The sequence below is a fragment of the Callorhinus ursinus genome, unplaced genomic scaffold (genome assembly GCF_003265705.2).
Source record: "Callorhinus ursinus isolate GAN/ISIS: 27379988/994484 unplaced genomic scaffold, GSC_fseal_2.0 scaffold55, whole genome shotgun sequence".
NCBI classification, from domain to species: domain Eukaryota; kingdom Metazoa; phylum Chordata; class Mammalia; order Carnivora; family Otariidae; genus Callorhinus; species Callorhinus ursinus.
This window is the reverse complement of record NW_027397117.1, coordinates 3,487,690-3,515,108: the sequence shown is the minus strand read 5'-3', so window position 1 is coordinate 3,515,108 and position 27,419 is coordinate 3,487,690. Positions and strand designations below refer to the sequence as shown.

The following is a 27,419-nucleotide window of genomic DNA, read 5'->3' as shown; positions in this document are numbered from 1 at the left end:
GATTAAAATATAAATAAAGCTTAGGGGCACCTGGTGGCTCAGTCGGTTAAGCGTCTGCCTTCGGCTCAGGTCATGATCCTGGGGTCCTGGGATCAAGCCCCGCATCGGGCTCCCTGCTCAGCCCCTCTGCCCCTCCCCCTCCTTGTGCTCTCTTTCTCTCTCTCAATGAGTAAAAAAAATTTTTTTTAAGATTTTATTTATTTATTTGACAGAGAGAAAGCGAGAGCACAAGCAAGGGGAGTGGTAGGCAGAGGGAGAAGCCGGCGTCCCAGCGAGCAGGGAGAGCCTGATGGGGGACTCGATCCCAGGACCCTGGGATCATGACCTGAGCGGAAGGCAGACGCTCAACCTACTGAGCCACCCAGGAGCCCCTCAGTGAATAAAATCTTTTTTAAAAAATAAAAATCTACATGGCAGGGGTGCCTGGGTGGCTCAGTCGGTTAAGTGTCTGACTTGATTTTCAGCTCAGGTCATGATCTCCGGGTCGTGAGACTGAGCCCTGCATCAGGCTCCCTGCTGAGCGCAGAGTCTGCTTGTCCCTTTCCCTTCCCCTCTGCCCTTCCACTCGCTCTCGTTCTCTCTAAAATAAATAAATGAAATCTTTAAAAGAAATCTGCATGGCACACACAGCCATAAGAAAACTCAAAAGACAAACCACAAATGGGGAAGAAAATGTCTGAAATGTCCTATATAAAGAGTTTCTAAAAATCAACAAAAAGATCAACAACCTACTAGGAAAAAAATGAGCAAAAGATGCAAGTAGAACACTGGACATGAAGAAAGAGAGAGGCAAGTTGAAGTTACACCACATAACACCTTTCACTGCTGAGATTGGCAAAGATCACAAAGTGTGATGAAATATTTTGCTGGTGAGGCTTGTGGGGAAACATACTTTCAACCACAGCTGGTGGGAGTTAAAGTTGTTTGAGCCCCAAAAAGGAGAAGGTAATTTACTGAGGCAGTGTTTGTAACAGACAAAGGCTGGAAACAACCCACAATCCATTGGTAGGAAACTGGCTAAACACACGACAGGAGCTCCACATAAAGGATTATTCTGCATCGTGGAAGAGAATGTACTGATAAGGAACAGACTGGAACAGTCTCCAAGAGGCGTGGCTGTGCTACCCAGGTGTTTCTGCATAAACATCTCTGGAAAGGAACCCTAAGTCGGCCAACACGGTGCCTTTAGGGAGGGAACGCAGGCAACAGGGCACCCTTTGCCGGACGCTGCCCTTTGACCCACTGGAAGTTTATACCTACTTAAAAAATAAAGTTAAAGCCAAACAAGTGACAAGGGGCTTAGCCCAATGTCCAGCACCTCATAAACCCGAAAGCCCAGGGTCCCGCCCGGCCCCGCGGCCACTCACCCTCTATAGTCTCCTTCATCCTGACCTTCTCCCCTGAAATGTCGTTGGACTCAATCATCTGAAAGAAGAGCGGTAAGGGGGACGCTCGGCCCCTGCCCCTGCCCCCCGCCCCCCGCCCCAGCCTGCCAAGCCAGCACCCCTCACCCCCATACAGGCTGGCTCTCAGGGACTCGATACGGGGGCAAGGAGCACAGATGTTCTCCATCCTGCCCCCCTGACAACAGAGGACCCCCCCTCCCCGCTTCCTGCTCCCAGTGTCTCTGAAGGCTGTTTGGGCAGCTACCCCAAGAACGCCTCCCACCACTTCCTTTGTTGAAAACGTCTATTATATTAAACAGATGTCTCTTGCCCTGGGACGCCCACAGAGATTAGTCCTGGAAATCTGTTTCCATCATCATCCAGAGGCAAAATCTCCACCTTGGTTTCTCATCCATTAAAACAAGCATTGGCTGCCATAGGGCAGCTCCCGGAGCGACTTCAAGAAATGCTACTTCCTCTCCCTCCAAGACTTCTTTTTAATAATAAACCCAGAAGCCAAAGAAAAAAAGATCAATTAAGAAAAAAAAAATCTGGATGGCAAACATCAGTAGGCTCCCCACGGCTCCTTGGAAAGTGTCCAGCCTCCTGCCCAAGCTGGCTGTCCTCTGGGCCTGCAGTTCGCCAGTCTAACACTGTGGGGCAGCACAGAGCTGGACAGGTAGTCACCTCCATCAACCCACCCCTCATACTTCTGTTCATACATCCCAAGCCCCCTTTTTAAGTCTCAGCCAGTTGCCCCTGCACTTAAACCTCTGCATCCGGGAGTCATATGGGTCCAGACCGAGGCTCCATGTGTGTGGAAATTGAGAGACGGGCCTTCCTGAGGTCACTGCCCACTCCTTGGCCTAAGGTCTGTGATTGAGGGGAAGGGGGGCATCCTATGGAACCAGAGCAGTCCAAAGCCTCCTCTGCTAAGGGACTCCCCATGCTCTGAGCAGCCAAGCAGCCTGCGTGCACGCAAGCGACTCTGGGGGCTGTTCCTTTCCCCTCTGCCCAGGATCCCGGGAAAGCCCTTGCTAAAAACGGTCCCTCCCTCGGAGAAGGGGGCAGAAAAGCTGCCACAGTGGGATGGAAGGGGGGACACCGGCAGAGCTCCTTCTACAAAAAAGGCACCTGTCCTTGAAACTCCTGAACACTGACTGCTAGAAGTTATTCTAGTATAAATGCTCAAGGGGAATTGGACGCCCAGGAAGGCCCAGGGCCTGTATAAAGGCAATGATCATGCTGCTTGCTGTCCTTCTTCTAGGATTTGACTCATGTCATCCTGGGCACCCTCAGTCGGCCCTCCAGCAGTGGAGCTGGGCTAGACCTCTCCCGCTGGTGGGCAGGAAACCCTGGGAGAGTTTCTGCCTCAGTCTTGCTTTGCTCATCTGTGAGACAGAGCCAACACTGACCTTGCAAGGGTTAAGGTAAGAAAAGGCAATGTAGGCCCCGGCACAAGGGTTTCGTGGTCAGAGCTACTCAAAAGGCCCTTCCTGGCTGGCGTGGACACAGCCCACACCACCCGGGGCCTGGGCCTCCCCAGTGTGCTGAGCTGAAGAAAGCCGAGCTAGATGTTTGGAGGACTTCTAGATTTGGACCAGAACTGATACTGTAGCAGCAGACGCTCTAGAACTATGCCCCTCCAGCCTCCCAGCGCCCACTCGGGAGACCCCCCCCACTCTGGCCGTTGGGCTGTTGCTCAGTCTCAGCAGGACTGGCAAAAGGGGGCTGCCCTCAGGTCACCTAGGTTGGTGCTTGTGTTGGAGATGTGGAACGCCCCCACCTCCCCGGGGACAGGCAGGCCTTGCAGCTCCTGGTGCTGGTGCCCTGGGGAGGTCCAGGAGCCTGCACAGTGGGACACGTCTGGGAGAAGCAGGGGCCTGGGGATTGGGTGGAAGCCTGTGCCCTGTGCTGAGGGACGCATCTCTCCAGGCCTGGGCTGTGGGGGCCCAGCTAGGTCAGCTCTGACCACCTTGGGTCCCCACGGCCACCCTGCCCTACCGATGGAGGGATGAGGGGGGCCCTCTGTTCTTGCATGGGCCTGGCTGGGAAGAAGGGGTCAGCCGACACTGGGGAGCCCGTCCCCACCCCACCCCACCCCCGGCAGGAGAGGTGGCCGCCTACGTTGCCGTGCTGGGACAAACACAGGGACTCAACGGCCTGCAGTCTGTTTTCGGCCACCAGAAGCCTCTCCCGCAGCCTCTCGGCCTCCTGCTTGCTCTGGGCTTCCGACCGCTGCAGCAGCTCGTGGTCCAGCATCTTCTTCTCAGCCAGGGAGATCTGCTCCTTGAGGAACTCGATGGCCTGCGCTTGGCCCCGATACTCCACGTCCAGCTTCTCCAGCTCGTGCACCCGCAGCTCGGCGTCACGGCGCTGGTCCTGGGCCTCCTGCAGCTGTAGCCGGAGCTGGCCAGCCTGCACCTCTAGCTGGGCTCGCCAGTGCTGCCGCAGCCCCGCCAGCTCCTCCTGGGCTTCCTGCAGCTTCTGCCGCAGCCCCTCCTTCTCCTTGACGTGCATGGCGGTCTCGATGTCGTGCTTGGCCCGCAGGTTGCCCAGCTCCAGCTGGTGCTCCATCTTGATGCCCTCCATCACGGCCTTCAGCTCCCCAATCTCCTTCTGCTGGGCACCGGGGCCCGAGTTCAGGGTGGCCTTGAGGTCCTCCAGGGACTTCTGGTGGTCCGAGGCCAGCGAGTCCAGCTTGGACTTCCAGTTGTCCATGAGCCCCATGTTCTCGCTGGTGGCCTGCTGGACCTTGGCCTTGAGGTCTACCACCTCCTGCGCGTACTTCTCGTTGGCCGCCCGGAGCTTCTCCACCTCCGCCTGGTAGGCCCGCAGCGCCTTCTCGTACTTGTCCCGCAGCGCGCCGCTCTCCCTCTGGCGCTCCTTGCTGGCCGTCAGCAGCCGCTCCCGCAGCCGCAGGGTCTCGGCGGCCTCGGGGTGCTCGGCGGGCGGGGGGCCTGAGTGCAGCAGGCACTGCTGCAACTCCTCGATCTCGCCCCGCCGAAGGTGCAGTTCCTCCTCCAGCTGCAGCACACGCGACTTCTCGGCCACCGTGGTCAGCTACCGGGGAGAGAGGGCGACGCAGGTCAGCGGGCCGGCGTGACGGCAGGGGGCCGCGGCTGGGGGTGCAGGGGGGGCGGTTCGCGGAAGGGAAGGGCGCCCGCCCCACCCGGGTGCCTCCTGTCCTCGGCCGCCCCGCCCGCCACAGCCTCCCGAGACGCTCCCCTGGCTTGTAGCCCGGTGACGCAGGGACTCGACGGTCCCTGTGGCCCTGTGTGGCTTGGGACAAATCGGTGGTTAAAAGAAACCACCTGTTTGAGGGCCTGGCTTTCTTTAGGAGGGGAATTTTGCATTATCTGGCTCGGGGAGGGGCCCCAGCCGCAATGGGTCGATTCACTAGAAGGGCTGTCTGGAGAAAGGTCTGGTTTAATGCCGAAGGCAGAACAAAATTAATGCTCCCAGACCCGCCTCCTGATGGATAACTGAAATCAGAGGCTCCATCCTCTGAAAACCCACCTGGATCACGACAATCACGGCTGTATTTGGAAACAATACAAGTTTTAAATCTTTTCCTAACTTAAAAAAAAAAAAATTTTGTTTCTGAAGGTGACCTTAGTTCCGTAAGTCTGTTTTTGTCTTTATAATCAGGTTGAACCCCAGATCAAGGTGCCTCACAGCGGAGGGCTCCCGCCTGTCACCCCTGACCGGGTCGGTTTCTGCAAGCAGCATCCGTGCACACGCGTGCATCCCGCACGAGCACACACAGTCACCCAACAACGGCCAGTGTGTGCAGAGGGACCCCTGTGGGTCTCCAGACACGCACACACATGCACACGCTCGCTCATGTGCTGAGGCCGACCTGCAGAAACGGACCGTGGCTCGCCCCAGCCCCCACCTTGCTCAGATGGTATGAACCAAGCACCGCGAGCCCGCTGTTGAGCTCCATGGTCAGAACTGCAGCTGGGCTGGGCGGGCCAGGTGCGGGGATGTGTGCACCTGCACAGGGGGCCGGCCCTGGGGCAGGCGTGGGGGGCACGGAGGGGCCAGCCGGGCCCAGAACCGGGCCCTGGGACTTGGTGGGACTTCATCCCCAGCAGAGCTTTCTCTGATCTATTGTAGCTCGACAGCCCCAGCCCTGGGTCTGACACAGAGTCTCGTGCCCTAGGGACACCCCCATAGCCCCCAAAGGCCCAGGTCCTCAGGCTAGCCCCTCCCGCCACCAGAATGAAGAACCCCGAGGCTAGAGAAGCCTGGATCTGCGGTACCCCCGACCTCCTGCCTTCCTCAGCCTCCCCAGCCTGGGGAGAAGGGAGGCGTGGATGGGTTGTCACCGCACCTGCCCATATATATAAGGGGCAGACCGTTCCCAAGAGGCCCCCCATTTCTGAACGTGACAAAGCCTTGTGTTGGCAGTGCATGGGGAGGGAGGGAGGGGAGGGCCTCGCAGGACCTTCCCAGCCAGTGGGACCATGAGCTGGGGTGCACAGTCCCGAAGACCCCCTCCTCGCCAACAAGCGTCACGTGGCAGTGGAGTGGAAGCGTCCCTAAACCTCAACTTCCCTCCTAGAAGGGGCGCAAAAAAGGCGAAACACAACGAGGATAGCAGCCAAAGACAGAGAAAATAATAAAACAGAGAAGCCGAAGGAGGCGCCGGCAGCCGAGGCGGCGTTACCCTGTTGTCCGCTAATTCTCGGAGCAGCCGCTCGGCCTGCGCCTTCTCCAGTAGCAGGCTCTGCTCCAGCTCCCCGATGCGTGCGTGCTCCAGCTGCGTCTGGGTCTGGTCCACCCGGGGCGGGTGGGGAGGCAGGCCAGGGGAGAGGAGTGCGGAGAAGAGGAAGCCAGAGGGAGAGACAGAAAGAGAGACAGAGAGAGAGAGACAGAGAGAGAGAGACGGCGTCAACTTCCGTAACAAGACAGGACAGCAGGTCAAGGACAGGAGGTGGCTCGGGGACAGAGGAGGTCTGGGGAGGTGGGCTGGGCTGGGCCCTCCAGCGGCCCCCCCCCACCGGGTCCCCATCTGGATTTGTTTAAAGGCAGAGGAGGGGGTGCAGCAATCCTGCCCCCCAAGCCACCCCACCCTGGAGAGGGTGGTAACAGGGCACCGGGCTCCCTCCTGTCACCCCTTGCGGCTCTGGGGAGGGGCCCCCGCCTACTCCTGCTCCCCATCGGGCTGTTGCTCATTTTCAGCACAGGATCCTGCACACTGCAGGCCCCGGGATGGACGGCTCAGTAAAGGAACCCGGGACTCCCAGGCCCCCAGGCCTGAGCTGAAGGTGCAGGAACCAACTGAATGGGAAGGTTTAAAAGATATCTCTACCCCATCGTGATTCTGCCGGGCTGGCCTCCCTGGTGGAGGCCAGGCTCGGCCTCCCACTGCCCTGCCCTGAGCCCGGCGTGTCGGTGCCCATCCCTCAGGGCCCCCGCAGAGGATGCCTGGTCTCCCCAAAGCACAAGAACACTTTTGTTCTAGCTTCCCACGCTAACAAAGCCCGACGTTCTTGGGGCATCCAGCCTGGCATTTGGGTTTCTCGTAACAGATCTGCAAGGGTGGCAGGGGCCAAGGCTGCTGGCTCCAGGACACCCGGGGCAATCTGGACACCAAGTTCATCGTGGGGAGAAGCCAGGGGGTCCTCCTCAGCCTTCAGCCTCCAGGAGAAGCAAGTTCCTGAAGGAACAACTAAAAACGTTCTCTGTCTCGCTCTCTCAAGAGGGCAGCACGCCACAGTGCTAACAAGCAACCAGGCTCAGGCTCTTCCAGGAAATTACAGGCTGACAATGGTGTCTCGATGTCAGCCCCTGGTTGGCGGGGGCAGGGGGGGAGCTCGGCCCAGGACCCACGCTAGGTGGAGCATGATCATAAATGATTACTGGTGGCTCCACGGATAAGAAAAAGCCCCCAGCCTCACAATTCCAAGTTTCATTTGGTATTCCCAAAAGGACTCCCCCTGCCACCACCCCGTTATCACCCCCTTTCCAAACTTTTAGCCTCCTGGTCTGTAGGTTGGGGTCTCCGTGGGGGCACGGGGGAATCCAGCAGACTTGCTTCAAGTGCTTGCTTAATTAAGATAAATTCAACCACAGGAACGTGGGGGGATGGAAAACAGCCTCTAAGGCGACATTTTAGGTGGGGTGGATGATCAGACCTTCCATCCGCTCCAGGGACACTGGAGTGTGCAGGATCCTGTGCCGAAATGAGCAACAGCCCGATGGGGATGTGAGGAGTGGGGCCACCACGTTCCTGCTTCTCGCTCTCAAGATCCCCGGAGTTGACGTTCATCAACCCACGCCCACGGTCAAGGTGCTGTAGGCAGTGTAAGGGTGGATGCAACTTTTGTCTCGTGCGCTAACTTTACAACCCAACCCCCACATAGAGTGTCTCGGCAGTCTCCCCATCTCCATGAGGGGGGCAGCCACAGACTTCCAGCAGCAACATGGATCATTGAAGGAGGCTCCCAAAGCGGGGGACCCCCACTTCCCTGCTGCAGCTCAAATCCGGGAGCTCGGCCAAGCCTTGCCTACGCCCCGCGCCTGCTGCTCAGCCTCTCCCCGCAGACACTGTGTCCACATCCCGGGGAAGAGCAGAGCCACTGCCTTGGGAATACCCCTCGGGTAACTGAGGGCTGGAATTGCTATGTGGGGGAGGAGATTCCCCACCTGCACTAGGGGCTCCTGGACGTCAGACGCGCGTGTCACTGCTCTTGGCCTCTCTTTAGTCCTCATAGCACACAGACCAACAGAGAGCTGATTCTGAGTTCACGAGCCTGGCCCCACCCTGTGACCACGGGTGCTCCCATGCAAGTGATCGAGTGACCCAACGGGTGCTATTTAATTAACAAAATCGTAACACGTAAGCCCTGGATGATTGGTTAATCAACAACAACCAAATCCCAATAAGGTCGAGCCCCCAACTCGGATGGGAGAGGCACACACATTTTCACGGTGCAACGTGACAAACATTCGTTCGAGAACCAGAAAACCTGTCTCCAGCCTGTGACCTGGGATTCCCACTCCGGGAGAAGTACCTTCCCCGTGCTCCTGCCCTGTTTCTGGCAGTGGGGACATAAAGGTGGATGAGGCAGAGTCCCCGCCCCCCAGGGGTGGACATTGCGGGGAGGGATGCAAACAACAGAGGATTTCAGGTTGTGGTTGGAGCTGGGAACAGGGCTCAGGTGAAGGGCTCAGGGGATGGATGTAATATCGAAGAGGCAGAGGTGGCCTCTCTGAGAAAGACTGCGGAACGTGAGGCCCGAAGGAGAAGCAGGACTCAGCACACGGAGAAGTTCAGAGGCAGACAGAGCTTGGGGCATCCAGGAACGTGGGTGCACAGGGCCGGGTCCCCAGGGGGCTCCTCTGGAAGAGCGTACCTTTACCTGGGGCCATGGTGCCAGATGTGTGAGCAGGGAAGTGGCAGGGGCTGGTTTGCCTTTTTAAGAGATTTGGTCGGCAGTTTGCTTTACAGTAACACGGAGAGGGGGCTGTGGGGTGGGGGAGAGGTCGGAACAAGATCGGCTATGAGCTGATAATCCCTAAAGCCCGCTGATGGGCCAATGATGCGGGTTCATCATACCTTCTTCTCTACTTATGTGTAGGCTCAAAATTCCCCAGTGTTAAAAATCCCCAAGCTGTATTTTTAAGGGTTATCTGGCTTCAGTGTGGAGAATGGGTAGCGGAAGAACGCGGGAGGTGCCAAGTAGGGGCCGGCGTGGTTGTCCGAGGCAAGGTGCTGGGGCCTGGCCCAGGAAGGTGGCTATGGGGAGGAAAAGAATTTTGGAGGCAAGGTCAAGGTCAGGAGAATTTCTGATGGAGGGATGAGGGACAGATTCAAGATGAGTCAGCTAAGCAACCATCTGTGGGGTTGTGGGGCCAACTGCTGAGGTGGGGGGGTCGGGAACAAATGGAGTGATCTGTTTTGCCCATGTTCCATTTAGGAGGCTGTACTGGGTAAACGGTGTCCCCCAAAACGTCACCTTCACCTGGAGCCTCCGAACGGGACTTTGTTTTGGAAGAGGGATCTCTGCACATGTGATTCGTTAAGATGAAGTCACACTGGATTAAGGTGGACCCCAACCCCAATGACTGGTGTCCTTATTCGAAGGCCAAGTCAGAGACACTGGAACATGCAGAGACAAAGGCCATGTGGCGACAGAGCCGGTGACTCAGTTACAAGCCGAGGGATGCCAAGGGTTGCCAGGAGCCCTACTGGAGCTGGGAGGGAGGCATGGAACAGGTTCTCCCTCAAGCCTCCAAAGGAAGCAAGCATGCCCATCCCTTGATTTCAGATGTCTGGCTTCCAGAACACCGAGAGAATAAGTTTGCATTGTTTTAAACCACCGAATCGTGGTGATTTGTTACGGTAGCCCCTGGAAACTGCTACAGACCCCCGTCACTCCCTCTCCCTGGGGGAGATGTCCAGTAGGCACGCCAGTGTGGCTCTCGGGGGGCGGGGGGGAGACCAAGGGAATCATGAGCTCACAGAGGACACTGAATGACACAGACTGGAAGCTCTCGACAGCGTAGATCGAGGGGCAAAGGGGCCCTGAGACAGGCCGACATTTAGAGATCAGGAAAGAGGCTACGAGGCTGGAACCGGGCAGTGAGTCCAGGAGGAAGACAAGCAGAGAGATGGGGTGACAGCTGGCGGGAGACCAGGAGCTCACAAGAATGCTCTGGGTTTTATTTTTGACTCTCGAGACAGGTGGGTGTGAGCGGAACTTTGGGACCATTTGTGTTCTGGTCGTCATAAATATGGTCACAGGAAAAACAGCAGCAAGAGAACCCCAGCGCCCCTTGACTGACTGTCACTGTCTGTCACAGTCTCTCGCAGCCTCTCCCAGCTGGGGCTGAAGGAGCCGGGATGGACACCTGATCCAAAACCAGCCAGCTCCTTGGCTCGCCTGGGACCGATCAGATTCTCTCCAGAGGACAGAGGCTCGGGCTGAGAGGAGGTGGGTGCCGGAGCCTGGGCCCCCGAGGCCAAGAGGCTGGTGGGCGGGCGGGGCCGGAGGTGGGCGGGCAGGGCCAGGAGAGGGGTGGGGGGCCGGTGGTGGTTGGGGGGCCAGGAGAAGGGTGCAAACGTGCCAAGAGCCCAGGAGACACAATGAGAGAGAGAAAGAGAAAGTCAGACAGACGTGCAGACTGACCATGAGTCAAGAGCAGAGGGAAGCCCCTGAGCAGAGAATGAATGGGGGTGGATTCTGTGGCTATTTCTTGCCTTGGGTCCTTCAACTGCCAGTGACAGTTCCCTATAGACTTTCAATAAACCCCGTTGAGTGAAGTGCGCAGGAGGGGTCTCTGTCCCTTGCAAGCACCGGTGCTTTTTCCAGAAGCCCACCCCAACTCCTGCAAGAGGGCAGCCGCCCAGCAGGAAAGCCAGCCACAGGCAACCACATGACCTGTCCCCTTGGCTAAGAGGGAAACGTACAAGAGAACGTCCTAATAATGCTGGGCTGGGGCTCCTGCACTGGGGTTGTACCCCGACATCCATCCTTAAAGCTCAGGTGAAAAAATCTCCCAGATGGCACACGTCCCTCCCCTAGCCGGGGTCATCCAGAGACAGAACAACCCCAGGCACACTTCTGCTGGGCAACGAAGACATGGGCTCTTGAGGCAGCTCCTTCACAAAATCAGAAACCAGAATATCAAATTTGAGCTCAGAAATGATCTAGTGCAGGGGCGCCTGGCTTGCTCACAGTCAGTGGAGCATGAGACTCTTGATCTCGGGGTTGTGAGTTTGAGCTCCGTGCTAGGCACAGAGATTCCTTAAAAATAAAATCTTAAAAAAAAAAAAAAAATCTAGTGCAGTAATCCCCAAAGTATGGTCCCTAGACCGGCATCCACCTGGGAACGTGCTAGAAATGCAAATTCTCAGGTCCCACCCAGACCTACCGAACAGCCACTCTGAGACTGGCCCGAGCACCGTGTCTGAACACGCCCTCTAGGTGATGAATTCTCAAGTCTGAGAATACCGGCCTAGTTCAACCTCCTCGTTTTGCAGATTGAGCAAAGTGAGGCCTGCGGAGGGAAGGGACTGCCCAGGGCCAGCTGGGCCCAGGCCAGCGTGTAGAGGACTGAACGCACTGTTCCCTGCCCCATCTGATAGCTCCAGGAGTCCTCATCCCTTGTCACCTCCCAGGGAGCTGGGAGGACCACGGCAGCGAGGCATTCCTGCCCACCCAACAGTGGCCTCATGAGCCCTGAGGTCTCTGCATGATATGGTGAGGAAGGCTGGGGGTGGCAGGGGGCCTTCACTAACTGATGGGAGCACCCCCTGTCCTTCAGCTCAGAGAGGGTGGGGGTGGAGCAGAGAGTGAAAGGTTCACCTTTGCCCAGACCACCTGTCCAGGTGTTGTAACTCGGAGGCGCCCTAAGTAGTCCTCCTCATGGGCTGAGCTCAGGAGCCAGAAGTCCTGGGTCCTGGTCCCAGGGGCTGCTGCCTCGCTCCGTGACTGGGTGAGTCCCTTTGACTTTCTGAGGCTGTTTTGCCATCTACAAGCTCTGAGACTCAATGGCAAGCTACTTCCAGCCAAAATGTTACCTGGAATCCAAGACAAATGAAGGACCCAAGGGACACCTTCAGTGCTACTGTCCAACAAAGAAGGGACAGGGGAGTCCAGCCACGATGTCCTATGGCTACCCTTGGTCCACCCCACCTGGCTGCCAAACAAAAGGAAGCATGGCCCCCCTGGGGCTCCTGGAGCTGAGCCACCCCCCCTCCCACTTGGACGCCCTCTGAGTCTCTCATGACCTGCCTCTCCCCATTCTCCCAGAGGCCTCTTCCGGATCTCTCCCTTGAAATGTCCCCAACCCCCTCCCAGGGAGGCCAGAGATGCTGCCCGGTCCTCAGGACCATGTGCCCTGCAAGGTCTGGGTGCAGGGATAGGGGCCGGGCGAGGAGCGGGGGGCGGGGGGGGTCCTCCGACCATTACCTCCAGGTCTCCCTTGGTGATGGACTCCTCCTCCACTCGGAACTGCAAGTCCTCCACCTTCCTGCAGGGGGAGAGGGGGCTGAGCCGCCTGGGCTCAGAGCCGTGGGCCTCACCCCAGGCTCAGACCTCGCAGAAGGCACCAATGGTCCCAGAGTCCTGGCTGATGCGGGCAGAGCCTCCTGGAAACCTCTAGCCCTCCCAACTGCCGGCCCCGTGCTCTACTCTGAGACCACCGGCTTCTCTAAAACGGGGGCGTGTCAGGCAACATCCTCCCTCCCTAGGGTGGCTGTGGGACGGGGCAGCAGGACGGGCTGTCCTGCTTCTGCATGAACAGTCCGCAAGGAGGGAGGGAGGGAGGGAGGGAGCATGGGCTTCTTCCCCTGCTGACTTCACTCTCGTCCCCTCCCCGCAAAATCGGGGCACTAGAGTCCCGGGGCTGCTGCCCGATGAGGGTCCCCACTGCCCTGCTGTAGGCGTCGGAAGCTACCCTCGGGGAGACAGTCACCCACCCACGTGCCAAGACAGCACAGGGGAGGCACGGGCACATAACTGCTCACGGAGCTGCCCTTCCCGGGGCCTCCTGCCAGCTCCCGGCATGCAGATGGGGAGACGGGGGCCCCGGGAAGGGCAACAGACCTGCCCAAGGCCACCGAGCAAGCCCAGGGGCCCGCACCCAGGCCCCTCATGAACACAACCCCCAAGACATCTTCAAGTTTTTTGTTGACTGTCACCATGGGAACCAGATGTGTGGGCCCCGAAAACTGTCTCAGGCAGATATAAATAAGCCCTTTCTCCTCAAGTCAGACGGTAACAACAGCCTGTGGTTCACAGGCCTCAGCTGAAAGCCCCGAAACAGCCCCGATGCAGGGGCTGAGGATTGGGGGGCTGCCTGAGGCATGGGGGAGGGGAGGGAGCCCCAGAAATCTGGGTGTCAGCCAGGGGACAGGGAGAGGCCCTGGGGCAAGAGAAGCCCTGTCCCCTGTCGGCTTGTCCCGCTAGGTGACCCCAGGACCAAGTCAGGCCAGAGGCCCCACACAGAGGGAACCACAGTCCCCACTGGCGCTGTGGCAGGACAGAAAGAACCGGTGTCATCACCAACAGCCTGGTGGGCTCAGGCAAATCCCCGCCCACTCTGAGCCTCCGTTTCTTCATCTGTGACATGGGGGCAATAACCGCCTCCCGAGCTCATGGTAAGATTGAGAGAGACAACGCAGGGAAGCCCTCAGCCTGGGGCTGACTCCTAGAAGCAAGGTTCTAGGAGCTGCTTCGGAGCTGCTTCTCTGAGCCTCGAGGTCCTGACCCAGCCAAGCTGGGAGCTCTGTGGATGTAGCCGGCATGAGAGGGGGGGCCCCCACCCTGTGTGTTCCCCTCAGGATGCGCTGCACGGGCCGGTAGGGCAGGTGCAGCAAGCCCCCCCCCCCCACCATTCAGGAAGGAGAACAGTGGACGGATGTGGTGACGCCTCAAGCCTGCAGGGATGGGGATCATCACCCCACTTTGCAGGTGAGGGGCAGGCCCGCAGAGCTCAGATGTCCCCCAGGCCCAGGGCAGGGGTGGTGGCCCATACCTCCTCTCCTCCTCCAGCTGGTTGGACAGGTCTACCTTCTCCTTCCGCACGCTCTCCACCAGCAGCCGGGCCCGCTGCAGCTTCTCCTCAGCTTCTGTAACATACTGGGCCCCGAGCAAGGGCCAGCGCAGCGTCAGCCTCCTCCTGGGCCCAGGGTCCAGGTGGGGGAGGGCTGCGAGAGAGGCAGAGGGGTGCAAGGAGCTGGGCCTGCCACTCGGGCCACCCCCACTGGTGGGGCACAGACCATGGGCCTCGCGGTGAGGGAGGAGGGCCCGGCCGAGCGCCAGGAATGGCAGAGGCCAGCCTCACCCAGTGGGAACCCCAGGTCCACCTGTCCCCAGTACCCAGCACCCCAGTGCCTGCCATGTCCCTCAAGCCCTAAGAACCTAAGACCCGCTGTCCTGGGAAGGCCTCTGTCCCAGCACACACGGGAGCCTGGCTTAATCATCCCAGCACTTGAGGGCAGGCTGAGCCAGGCTCCCAGTGGGGATGGGGACCCCGGAAGGATCTGTCACGTAGGAGACAGACATCTCCAGCAGAGAAGAGAAGGCAAGTGATAGGAGCAGACCCAAGTTGACGGGTGAGGGCTCCCTGCCCCGAAACCCAACACACGGATCTACTTGAAAGCACAATCTGAAACGTGGACGGGTGTAGACCAAAAAATGTGTACATGAGTACATTTAGACAACATGAGTAATTGGAAATAACTTGAACCACCACAGGGGACTGGCCACGTCGGTAAGGACACAGCCCATGATAGATGGCCACGCAGCCTCGGAAACAGGGAAGAATTTTCCATGACCTAGAAAATGCTCCCACTCCAGTTAAGTAGGAAAAAGCACAAGATAGCCAGGCTCCAGATCCACTAGGAGGAGGGCGGGGGTGGGGGGCGGTTAGGGTTCTCTGTGTGAGGGTGGCCTACAAGGCTGACCCTCTGGGCACCCTCCCCGCCCCCTGCCCTGCCGGCCCAGCCACCTGCTCGTGCTGCGCCTTGAGCAGGGCGATTTCCTTCTCCACTTCACAGATGTGGCTTGTGGCCTTGGCCACCTCGGCCCGCTCCAGGTCCCGCTCAGCCAGTAGCTGCTCAATGTGCTGCTGCTTTTCCTTTAACGCCTCTTGCAAGGCAGTCGTCCCTGATATCTTGCGGGCGTAGCGCGAGGAGGTCTCCGTGAGCTGCAGGAAGGCGCGGGTGCGAGCGGGACTCAGGGATCTGGAGCACCATCCAGACAGCAGCTCGAGCGCCTCACCTCCCAGGGCCCTGCTCCTCCTGGCCAGTGCCCTAGACACTCTACGTAAGGGGGATGTCCGGGAACTCCCGGCCCCCGACAGTCACAGCACCTGGGCTCTGCCTCATGGTGGACTCCCTCACCTGGGCCGCTTTCTCTGCACACATCCTACATTCTCAACCTAGCCTCAGCTTGCACAGAAGGCCCTGTGCCCAGAAGGGCAGCCTTGCCTTCTCCCTTCACCCAGGGTGCCTCTGGCAACCTTGAACCCCCTGCCCTGCACCTGCCCCCCACCCATATTACCTGTCCTGTATCTGTATGACCCTCCTTAACTCCCAGGAAAGCGGTTAGGGTTAGGGCTACTGACAAATCGGTAACATAAAAATAATAAATGTAAATGGATCAATCTTTCCTATTAAAAGATACCAACTTTCTCTTTTTTTTTTTCTTTTTTAAATAAGCTCTATGCTCAATGTGGGGCTTGAACTCACGACCCTGAGATCAAGAGTCGCATACTCCACTGACTGAGCCAGCTAGGGGTCCCTAAGCTTTCACCTTTGTTCAAAAACCCATGGAGAGATACCTGGAACCAGAGCAAGTCAGGGGAGACTGGGACACCTGGATCCTTCCGTCCCTAGCCCCCCCACACCCACACACCAGGGTACCCTTCCCCGGCTCCACCCTCACCAGTCCGCTGCGGCTGGGCCGGCCCCCCACGGAGGAGGCCACAGAGCTGACGGAGCTGATAGAGGAACTGCTGGGGCTGTGGGTCAGTGCCGAGACACCCATGGCCATGCGCTTGGTCTTCTTGGCCTTGGCCGGGCTGGTGGACGGGAAGCCGATGCGGATTACCTTGTGGATGGGCGCGAAGAGACCAAACTTGGGTGGGCACTGGAAGTACCTGGGGGAGGCAGGAGAGACCCACACTGCCGTCACGGTCCATGGCCCAGAGCCGCCTCTAGCCTCCCCTAGCCTCCCCCCAGCAGAGAGGCTTGTCCTTGGGGGTCCCAAAACCCTAACCCCACGACCAATAGTTGGGACTCCCAGAAAGAGAAGAGAGGGGAATAGGGCCTGAGATTCTCTGCAGCCATAAGTAGCCATTGGACATATTTAGGAGGGGTCAGGGGTTATAACACTTACCCAGTACCCACTCTGCACCGGTCCCTTTATGTGAGTGCTCATTTCTATCCCCCAGCCACTCTACTCTTATCCACATTTCACAGATGAGATTTAGGCTCAGAGAGGTTAAGGAAGTTGCCTGAGGTCACACAGGAGGCTAAACGGCAATGTCAGGACTGGACCCCCCAGTCTGCTGGGCTTGGCTCCCACACACCATTCAGAGCCCCCCCCCAGCACTATGTGCAGCCTCCACTCTCACGACTGCCCCTGGGCCACCCCAGACCCAAGGAACCCCACTGACCCCTGCCCATGGAGCTCCCAGCATGGAGCAACCAAAGCCTGAAGGAGACGCCTTGGAGGTGGGGGCTGCTGCTCCACCTGCCCCCAAATTCTGAAGGCAAGAGTGAGTTGAGAGAAACACCCATCTTGCGAACAGGAAAGCACAGTGTTGTCATGGGAACTTGGGCCTATCTTCTCTCAAAACCTCTTGGGACACAGATTCCACATGGGACCGGGGAGCTGGTCCCGTCCAGTTCCCCCTCGCCTTAAAAGTGCCTCCCCAGCCCGCCTCTTCCTGCAGGCAGGTCTTTGCCAGGACCGTCCCCCCTGCGTAGGAGACCTTCCTTAAGCCTGCAGAAGCAAACAGCCTACTTTCCTGCAAGAGCTGGGTGAAGTATGGCTCCTCCCTTGGTGGCTTGGCCTGAACCACAGTCACCAGTCCTTTCCAGATCCGTCACAGCCCAGCCTAGGGACAGCCGGCGTGGGCAGTGGGGCCCCACGGCCCTGGCAGACGCTGCTCACCCAGAACCTCACACCCCTGGCCCCAGCCTTCCACCCTCCCAACCCAGCCTTCCCGGCAGCCAGTTCCTTCTCATCAGAGAGGGCATGAGCCCTGGAGCCCAGCTGTGACCCTACCCGGGGCTGTAGGGCACTGGAGAGTGTTGGATTATTTCCTGTGTCACCCAGGGGGTCTCCCAGGAGGCCAGGACCACTCCCTCTCATTTCCACAGCTCCCACCCCACATAGCCTCGTGTGGCATGCAAGAGGGAACACAGAACCAACGACTCTCCTAGCACGTGCCCGTGACTCTGCCTGACCTTGACCAATAACCTCTCTGGCCTCTGTTCTCTCGTCTGTAAAATGGGGATGCTATTCCTCAGACAGAAGGAAGGTGGCAGCACCTCTACTGTGGTGCCTGACTCAGCTACCCAGAGCCTCAACACCGGCTTCCTCAGATGCCCCAGCCCCAGCCTCCACACCCATCCCAGGTGAAGAGGAGCCCCCTCCCAGGCGCCCTGGGGGAAGTCCACCATACCTGGTGCCCGCCACCGCCCCATCATTCTTCCCAAGGGGCTCGTCCAGCTCCACGCCGCACCACTCGCCCTTGGCAAAGTCTGTCTCCCCCACATACCGCACCACGCCAGTCTTGGTCCCGCCAACCTGTTGGCACACAGACTCAGGTCCAGAGGATGCAGTGGGCCCAGACAGAGACAGCCCAGCTGCCCAGGCTCATCCCATCTCTTGCTTCCAGTGTATAGGGGACAGGGAAGGTGGGGTTGAGGAGGAGAGAGGCCCAAGGGCAGTGGGGGGGGATACAGGTAACACCAGGGCTTCCCAGGGCTGTCCCATGCAAGAGTTTTGGAGACAGACAGACAGACTTGCATGGAAACTCTGACACGTACAAGCTGTGTGAGCTTGGGCAAGTTACCTGACCTCTTTGAGCTTCCGTGTCTTCATCTATAAAAAGCATTTGTTTTATTTTCCCCGCCGAGGATTAAGTACTTAGGTGCAGTGCCTGCCACATACTAGAGTGTCAATAAACATTATCCTTAAAAATGGTTAAATGGTGGTCACCAGGGGCTGGGGGACGGGGAAATGGGGAGTTGTTTAATGGGAATCAAGTTTCGGTTTTGCAAGACGAAGACAACCTGTAGATCGGGTGCACAGCAATGTGAATGCACTTAGCACTACTGAACGGTACATTTAAGGATGGTTAGGAAGGCTGATTTGAGGGACGCCTGGGTGGCTCAGTTGGTTAAGCGTGTGCCTTTGGCCCAGGTCATGATCCCGGGGTCCTGGGATCCAGCCCTATGTCGGGCTCCCTGCTCAGTGGGGAGTCTGCTTCTCCCTTTGTCCCTCCCCCCAGGCTTGTGTGCACTCTCTCTCGCAAAAATAAATTAAAAAATCTAAAAATAAAAAGATAAAAAGCCCTAGAAGTTTCTCTGCCTCACTCCAGAAGCAAACATTTCAACTCTCTAAGTTGAATTTTTTTGGTACCTCCCAATTTCTAAAGGACACACTTACAGTGTTATTTCTTGATTTCTCAATTTTGGGTTACCCCCCCCAACTTTCCAACCAGGAAGGGGAGACATCAGCTCCCCTTCATCACTGCCTCATACGCGTGTCCATACACACATCCTGACTCTACCCCCTTTCCAAGCAGCGAGGTCTCGATTTTGATCATATTCCAGGTTTACCATTCCAGAGACTAAGTAAACGCTTAGGGAGGCTGCAGGTGCTTTTTCCTTGCCGGCACAAATTTTTCCCCTAATTGTCTTTTACGATCGTTTGTTTGCCTAGCCTTTACAGACTTAACACTAAATCCACCCCAGGGGCGCCTGGGTGGCTCAGTCTTTGGGCGTCTGCCTTCAGCTCATGTCATGATCCCAGGGTCCTGGGATCAAGTCCCACATCGGGCTCCCTGCTCGACGGGAAGCCTGCTTCTCCCTCTCCCACTCCCCCTGCTTGTGTTCCCTCTCTCGCTGTGTCTCTCTCTGTCAAATAAATAAATAAATAAAATCTTAAAAAAAAAAACTAATTCCACCCCAAATTTTCTCATTTGGGAAAGGCCTGGGGAATTCCATCAAGTTCTTTCTGAAGAAGACCCTCCTGCAGCCACGTGACCCACCATGAGGCCACCAGCCTCGCGTCTTCCTGCACCATTGCCCTGAGGAGTCCCTTCGCCTCTCCTGGGCTGGACCCCGTTTCCTAGATCCTAGGTCTTCCATTTTTCTTGGTTTACTTCCTTATTTTTGGTCAAACACATCCCCCCCCCCCAGGGCTTTTTAAGAAAAGGTGCATGAGGAAATAAACTCTTCGAACCTTTGCAATTTGGGACACTTATTTTTTACTCTAGCCTCCCTTTTGCTTCATCAAGGTAAAAATTCAGGTTACATCAAATTCACCATTTTAACCAGTATAAAGCATACAATTCAGTGGCTTTTAGTTTGCAACCATCACTGCTATCTGATCCCGGGACATTTTCATCACCCCCAAAAGGAAACCCCGTGCCCAGGAGCAGGCCCCCACCCCCAGCTCCTGGCAACCACTCATGTACTTTCTGTCTCCGTGGACTGCCTTATTCTGGGCATTTCCTCTCAATGGAATCACCAGTATGTGACCCTTTGTGTCTAGTCTTCTTTCATTTGGCATAACGTTTGCCAGGTGCCCCCATGCTTAGTAGCAGCAGTATCATTTATCAGCATCATTCCTTTTTGTGGCTAAATAAAATTCCAGCGTATGGATTACATCACATTTTGTTTGTCGGCTCATCCACTCTCAGACATTTGGGAGGTTTCCACTTTTTTGGTCAGTGTGAATAACATCCCTGTACAAGTCATTGTGTGAACATTCACATCCCTCACCTCTCGCGTGAGTTTGGCTGCGTCCCTTCCTTCAGGATTTCGAAGGCGCCCGTCTTCCAGGGCTGTTGATGAGATGTTCCAAGCCCATCTGAGTCCCGATCCTGCAGGTGAGCCTGTCTGCCCGCTCCGGAAAACTAGAGGACTCGCTATCTGTCCCAGGGTTGTGCAGAAACACAGTGTGGTGCGTTGGTGGGAGCCTCTTCCCAACCCCTTTCCTCCGCTCCCATGGACCCTTTCAACCAAGAAACCCTTGTCCATCCTGGGGAACTTCCCCGCAATCCTTACTTGACTTCCAGCCTTCTTTTCCTGTTTTCTCTTTCTAGAACTGCTGCATTTGGAAGTTGGATCCGCTGGACAGGCCCTCTGAGTCTTATTTTCTCTCCTGTTTCCATCTGTCTTCTGGTTCTACTTTCTGGGCGATTTCCTTAAATTCATCTTCTAAGACTTCTGTGTGGCTTCTTGTATGTGCAATCAGATTTTTTCATTTCCCAGGGCTTTTTTGTGCACTGTCTTATATCCAGTGGTGTTCTGTTCAGATTTAATGCCTGTGTGACCTTCTCTAATTTCCCAGAGGACCGGCCACCGTCCCCAGCAAAGCTTCTGTGTTCACCACTGAGGAGGGCATGGGCTTGGCGACCAGAGTTCTAGAAGCAGCCAGCTGGGAAAGGGACTCAGCCTTCAGGAACCAAATGTTCACTGAATCCCCCTTCTTAAATCCAACCTGCCTGGGATTCCCCCATCCCAAGACTCTCTCCGACCCGCTCAGGAGATGAAGCATCCGTCTGAGGGAGGGACGGCCACCAGGCAGAGTAGGGCAGAGATGGGGCGTCGGAAGAGTTTTCAGCCAATTCTCCCGCTTCTGGCCCCAACATCAGCCCCATTTCCAGAGGCCACCATGCAGCCTACTCCTGAGCCTCGGCTTTCTGAGGGAGACATTGATTGCTTCTCTGCTTTTCTGACTGCTGACCGTGGACTCGGCCACCCTGGGTCTCTGGTGTCATTGTTGCTGTCCCCTCTCTTGTTCTCTTTGTCCTTGAGGCTTTAAAAAAAACAAAAACAAAACCCTTCCCTGCCGTTCTAGGGCAGGTTCAGGAAAAAGCGAACGTGCATGTTGATCTATGGCTTTTGTCTGAACTTCAAAGGTACCTCCTCTGACACCCCCACAGTAGGCCTCCCGTGGACCAGCTCGCCAATCAAAACTCCCTCTGCTCCCACACGGACTGTGTGCTGGGCATACTGAAGACATGAGTCCTAAACCTCCCAACTCTGTGTGTGTGGGGGGGGGGGCAGCTTTACCGCACTCCCAGATGAAGAGACTGAGGTTCAGAGTGGTCTGTGAGTGGTGGAGCCCAGTGGGCTTCCCTCTCCTGCTTCTTCAATCCTGGCTGGGCATAACGACCAGACCCCACTGTCCCAGATCCCCACTACCCCAGGTGGCGGCTCTGTGGCTGAGAGTCCACTTCCAACCCCTGGTGGGCCCAAGGAGGCTTTGCTTCACCCTCGGTCCGCAGCGGCCTCCGGGCCCCAATCCTTCCCTCGTTCCTCCCTCCTATAGCACAACGGAGCCAGGCAGGTATCCGCACAGAGGTGAGAGCAAGGCAAGAAACAGTGGAAAGGCTTCCAGAAGGGATGGGTGTGGTGCTGACCCTCCAGCCAGGTCAGCACAACCTTGGGACCCTTGTCTCCCTGCGGGCCCCGAGATGCTGCAGTGATCACTCACCAGGACTCCACCTGGGTATGGCAGGCCCCACCCCTCCAGACTAAGGATCTGCCTCTTCTCTTTTATTTCTTATATTTTAATCTTTTCTTACTTTGTTTATTTAGCTTTCAATTTACTAGAAAATTAATGGATTTTGGGGGGCGATTTTAGGTTTATAGAAAATGTGACCAGAAAATACAGAGCGTTCCCATAATATCCACTCGCCTCCTTCCCCTCCGCCGTCCCCACCTATTAACCCTTTGCGTTAGTGTGGTGCATTTGTTACAGTGAGGAACCAGTATTGACATGTGATCAAGAACTGAAGTTCAGGGGCGCCTGGGTGGCTCAGTCGTTAAGCGTCTGCCTTCGGCTCCGGTCATGATCCCAGAGTCCTGGGATCGAGCCCCGCATCGGGCTCCCTGCTCTGCAGGGAGTCTGCTTCTCCCTCTCCCACTCCCCCTGCTTGTGCTCCCTCTCTCGCTGTGTCTCTCTCGGTCAAATAAATAAATAAAATCTTTAAAAAAAGAAAAAAAGAACTAAAGTTCACAGTTGACATCAGGGTTGACTCATGGTGGTAGACGTTCTGGGGGTTTTGACAAATGTATAATGACAAGTATCCACCGATATAGGATCATACAGGGTAGTTTCACTGCCCTAAAACTCCTCTGTGCTGCACCTGTTCAACCTGTCCTTCCCCCAGCCCATAGCAACCGCTCATCTTTTTACCGTCCCAAAGTTGGGCTTTTCTAGAATGTCAATAGTTGGAATCAAAGCACCGTATGGAGCCTTTTCAGACGGGCTTCTGACCCCGAGCAATCTGCATTTAAGGTCCCCACGTGTCTTTTCATGGCTTGATAGCGCTTTTTTGGAAGATTTTATTCATTTGAGAAAGAGCACGAGCAGGGTGGGGGGCAGAGAGAGAGACAGAAGCAGGCGCCCCGCTGAGCAGGGAGCCCGACGTGGGGCTTGATCCCAGGACCCTGGAATCATGACCTGAGCCAAAGGTAGACGCTTCACCGACTCAGCCACCCACGCATCCCCTAATAGCTCCTATCTTGATGGCCTCGAAGAACATTTCCTCGTCTGGATGGAGCAGTTTATTTATCCACTCACCTACCGCAGGAGAGCTCCTGATGCTCGCTAAGAGAACTCTTCCCTCGCATCCACCCCCAACGTGCCCCGAGCCCCAGCCTCCCGAGGGAGGAGTCCCAGGCCTCCCCTTTTCTACCTCCTGTGGGTTTTCAGGGCCCAGAGTCCTTGCTGGCCTGGGCCAAGCACCAGCTAAGGTCCGGGGTCTCACAGAGCAATGGTGGGGGGGGCAGACTGAGTTCATCTGTTTCTCGGGGACTTTCCTCTGAGGAAGTCAAACTGGTGACTCACTTAAAACGCTCGCCTCTGCAGCCAATCAGGGTGAGAGGACAGGGCCCCAGAGCTGTCCAGCTCTGCCATCAGAATGCGGGGGACAAGCCGGCCCCCCTTACAGGGCTGCTGATGGTACAGCGAGGGGCTCGTGGGAGCGGCTCCTGCCGGGGTGCTGGGGTGGAAGTGTGCAGAAGCAGGGATGGGGGTGTGCTGGCAGGAAGAAGGCTGGCTGGGGAGATGGGTCGCTCTTGGGGAGTGGAGGGGACAGAGGTGGGCAACCCTCGGGGGTCCTCTGCAGAACTCAACAGCAACCAGTGAGGGGAAGCTGGGGCTCAACTAGCCTGTGGAACCCCGACATGGCGCCCCTGGTGCCCCTCTGGCTCGGGACCACCCAGGGGGGCCCTGAGTCGTTCATGCAGCAGGTACGTTCCAGCGCCTTCCTGGCTCCAGTAGGCACTGGGGGCACAGCCATGTGGGGCTCCCGGCCATGGCAGGAAACAGGCCGTGGAGGAGGAAGGGAATAAATGCTCTTAATCCAGGTGGTTGGCAGGGGCTAGGCAGAGTGACATCAGAGGCCTCTACCTCCAAGAGCCCATGAAGCAGAGCCTAGTGGAAGTGGGACAGCGAGCTGTGGGAAGCCCTGGGGGACAGTGTCCCCGGCGCAGGGACTGGCCTGGGACACTGGAGGAAAGGAGAGTGGGCCAGTGCAGCTGGGCCCGGCCAGGATGGAGGGAAGGCAAGCCGGGTCATCTGATGGTGGGCAGGTGGGTCACAAGGGGCCAGGGGCTGTGGGAAGGCAGGTGGGTTTTATCCCAGGTGAGATGGGAGCCTCTGGGGGTGCTGGGACCTGGGTGGGGAGTGCAGTGAGACCAAGGAGGTCTTAACTCGTACATGGACCTCAGGAGGTAGCATTGAGGCCCCAGTGAAACCAGGATCCATAGGTATCTTTGAAGAACAGTGCAACTTAATGAACATAAACACTGCTCAAGCCTTTGACCCCGTTCAGAAACTGGTGTTGTATAGTTGGTGAAGCTAAGAGCTTCTACACCAGCCGTTTCCAAGTCCCTGGGAAGGGCCCTGATTATGCATGTACAGGATCACAGGATTTAGAAAATGCGCAAAGCAATATTTTTTGGGGGTATTGTTTTTCCTAGAGTCCCTGTCCTCAAACGAGTTCCGGCCTCTCTAGTCCCGCATCCAGCCTATACTTTTCTAAAGGGCAGGGTAGGGACAGGAAGGTGATGTGGCAGGTGTCTACAGCAGGCGTGGGGGGGGGGCAGCAGCCAGCTGGGGGGTCGGCCAGGCCAGCTGGATCCTGGCAGTGAGCAGCGGACCGGGCTACAGGACTAACCCTAGAGAAGCTGCAGACTCGGGTGGGATGGGGGGCCGTGTGGGGCTCCATCCGCCCGGCAGAAACAAACCCCATGTTCAAGTTCTTCTCCCCCACCCAGAATCCAAGGATACCCTGCTTCTAGGGCAGCCACAGTTGATGAGTATAAATAGAGGAATGAACGGTCTATTGCCTCCCGGCTGCGTGACCCTGGGCAGGCTGTGTGATCCAGGGCTGAGCTGTTTTCTCATCTGTAAAATGGAAGGGTAATTCCCACCTTCTAAAGCAGCGGGCAGGACCCAAAAGGACTAGGTATAGAAAGTGCTGGGCACAGTGCCCGGGGTGAGCAACACCCCCAAGAAAGCAGTGGGACGTCAACAGGGCCTGTCTGCTCTGGCTGCTGCCAGCCCTGCTGATGGGGTAGGGCCTGGCAGACCTTTCTAGAGCAATGCCCACCTCATGCAGGCTTGTATGCCCCCTGCCCTGCATGTCCAGTTCCCACCCGCTGAAGGGGGAGCAGGAGCAAGGGGAGTTCCAGACAGGATCAAACTGGGGTTCAACCTCCCTGCTCCCCCAGCCTGGGGACCAACCAGAGCTGGCCAATAACCACCCCCGCAGCCTCCACTTCCTCCCCCAAAGAGGTTGCAGACCACCACCAGGGCACTTACGTGACACTAACCAGACCCTGAGAGTCCAGCCTCCCCTGTCCCACAGCAGCCCCCGGACATTCCCCTGCTCCACTCCTGGCCCCTCCCATCCTGTCCCCGCAAAGCAGCCAGCCAGATGAGCTCAAAGCATGGATCTGCTCACGCTGCTGCACAGAGCCTCCCATAGCTCCCTCTGCAAACAGAGCAAACCCCCTCCACCCCGGCCCCAGACCTTGCAGGGTCAGTGCACGCCAGCCTCGTGGGCACTGTTCTGCCCCAGCTCGCTTGCTCCTGGCTCAGCCCCGCTACTCTTCTATTTCTCTAGTTCATTCCCTGCATCTCAGTCCTAACACCGGGCCTTGGAGATGCCTACCACCAGGTCAAGCCTCCGTGATGGGCTCTCAGAGCATTGTGTTTCTTCATGGCACTTATCCAGATTCACAAGGAAACACTGATGTCTGCAATCACATGGATCACAGTCTCTATCCCCTCATGGACTATAAGCCACTAGAGGAGGGGGACCAGGTCTGGCCACGTCCACCACCAGATCACCGCAGCGGGTGGTTCTGTCCACAGGGAAGCAGGCTGGCAAACCGGCCCAGGGCGGGGGGGTGGGAGGGTAGACCCCAGACAGATCACCAGGGTAGAGAGACTCAGGAAGGCAGGCTTCGGGGGCTGGTTTGCATCTTGGCAAGTTACTACACAAGTTCTTAAACTTCTCTGAGCTTCAGTGTCTCCGTCCACAAAGTGGGGATAAAAATTACATCACAGTGTGGGCTTGAGGATCCAACAAGGCAATGGCCGTAAACATTTCCTCGAGTCCCCCTGCCCCAGCCCAAATGCTCTTCCCAGGAGCCTCCAGGGGGAGCCTCGGCCTTAAGTGAGGTCCTCGGGGTAGGGAGGGAGAATCCCAGGCAGCGATAACCTCCTGCGGTCCCCACAATGGGCCCTTCCCCACTCAGCCTTGGAGCTCCCGGCATATGGTCGGCACTGTCCCCCAGGAAGATTCTCTGACAAACATAGGGACCTCTCCCCCCACCTGACTACCTCACAGTGGTTCCTCACACCCGAGCCCACCAGACCCCCTTCTGGGACTGTCCCATGTGTTATTCTCTCCTTCCCAACACTGTGGTTCTGGGGGGGGGCCACCCCAGCTCTGGACTTGGCAAAGCAGGACAAGACCCCGTCCGATCATCACTTTGCCACCCCCAGCCCAGGCCTGGCCACAGCAGATGACAGGGAAGCACCGCCTCGTTCAGACTCGGGAAGTATGGATCCAGACTCAGAAGGATTTGGGGACCACTGCCCCCTTGCAACCTGGCCCCAATGCCAGGGACCACCAGAGAAGAGGGGTCCTTCGCAGGAAGACTCAGCTGGTGGTCCCCCTGGCTCCAGTGACCCAATTGTCTCCCCCACAGCAACAGCGATCCCTGCGTCACAGCGGATTAGGTGTGACAGGGCCGAGGATCTTGAGCGCTCCCGTCCTCAGCCTTTTCCAGTACAGGCCTGGTGCATCCACGCTGGTGGGCTGGATCATTGGGGGATATCAGCAAGCGTTAACAGGCACGTATTCTCGCATCTCAACCCATTTTATCGGTGGGACAACTGAGGCTCACAGAGGTTAAGACACTTGCCCAGGATCACACAGCAACAGTCTCCAGAGCTCACTTTACTTGCGTCCCTGGTCACTCTGTGCTTCTGATGAGGCCTGAGTGCCCCAGCCTGGACCCCGCCCGAGCCCCCCAACTCCCCATCCGGCCTCCCCTCCGGGGTCCAGCCTGCAGGGAAGGCGGGGCGGTGGTGGGGGGCGGGTGGAGGGGAAGGAACTCACCAGCACGCGGTCTCCCAGGCGCAGGTCCTTGTCACCGCGCTTCACGGAACCGCTGTCCGAGAGGTTGGAGCCGGACTCGTTCCCAGTCTTGACAGAGCTGTTGAGGACGCTCTCCCGCAGCGGAATGACCCGGCTGCTGAGCGGCGGTGTGGCCGTGCCCGAGTGCAGCGACAGGTTCTGGGCGGTGAGCGACTCCACCGAGTGCGCGTCGCTGCCCGAGCCCTCGGCCGTGGGCTGCCGGGTGAGCTTGGAGGGCCGCGTGAAGATGCCCTGCAGGGCCGGGCACTCGAAGTAGCGCACGCCGCCCACTGCGCCGTCGTTCTTGCCCACCGGCTCATCCAGCACCACGCCGGCCCACTGGCCCGGCGCGAACTGCGTCTCGCCCAGGTACTGCACCACGCCAGGCTTCACGCCGTTCACCCACACCCGCTCGCCCACCGCGAAGTCCCCCAGGAAGTCATCGCCCACCTCGGCCGCCTTGGGGCCCGGCTTCTCGGCGGGGGCGGGGGCAGCGGCGGTGGCAGTGACCGGGCCAGAGACCTGCTTGTGCAGGGGGGAGCCTGTCGGGGGTGGGGGTGGGGGAAGAGAGAGGAAACGGTCAGGGCCTGAGTGGGCACAGGTGGGTGTCTGCGCTGGCTCATGGGTGGGGAAACTGAGGCAGGCGTGGCTGGCCGTGGCGCC

At 57.7% G+C, this 27,419-nt stretch overlaps 1 protein-coding gene across 8 annotated transcripts in view; it reads right to left on the bottom strand.

Moving 5' to 3' along the window:
• The window catches only part of CLIP2 (CAP-Gly domain containing linker protein 2), a 69,982-nt gene that overhangs the window by 9,866 nt on the left and 32,697 nt on the right, over nucleotides 1–27,419 (bottom strand). For 5 of the 8 annotated variants that reach the window (XR_012375705.1, XM_073884209.1, XM_073884211.1 and 2 more), the window contains 9 exons: nucleotides 26,739–27,298; nucleotides 17,541–17,665; nucleotides 15,794–16,007; nucleotides 14,856–15,053; nucleotides 13,881–13,984; nucleotides 12,314–12,401; nucleotides 6,061–6,165; nucleotides 3,513–4,448; nucleotides 1,368–1,425 (listed from right to left, as the gene is read on the bottom strand). Coding sequence is in view for 7 of the 8 variants with exons in the window: in XM_073884209.1 (XP_073740310.1) it covers nucleotides 1,368–1,425; nucleotides 3,513–4,448; nucleotides 6,061–6,165; nucleotides 12,314–12,401; nucleotides 13,881–13,984; nucleotides 14,856–15,053; nucleotides 15,794–16,007; nucleotides 17,541–17,665; nucleotides 26,739–27,298 (2,388 nt within the window). In the remaining variant the exon portion in view is untranslated. The remainder of the gene's footprint in view (nucleotides 1–1,367; nucleotides 1,426–3,512; nucleotides 4,449–6,060; nucleotides 6,166–12,313; nucleotides 12,402–13,880; nucleotides 13,985–14,855; nucleotides 15,054–15,793; nucleotides 16,008–17,540; nucleotides 17,666–26,738; nucleotides 27,299–27,419) is intronic. The other 3 variants (XM_073884212.1, XM_073884214.1, XM_073884215.1) reach the window with 3 other exon arrangements.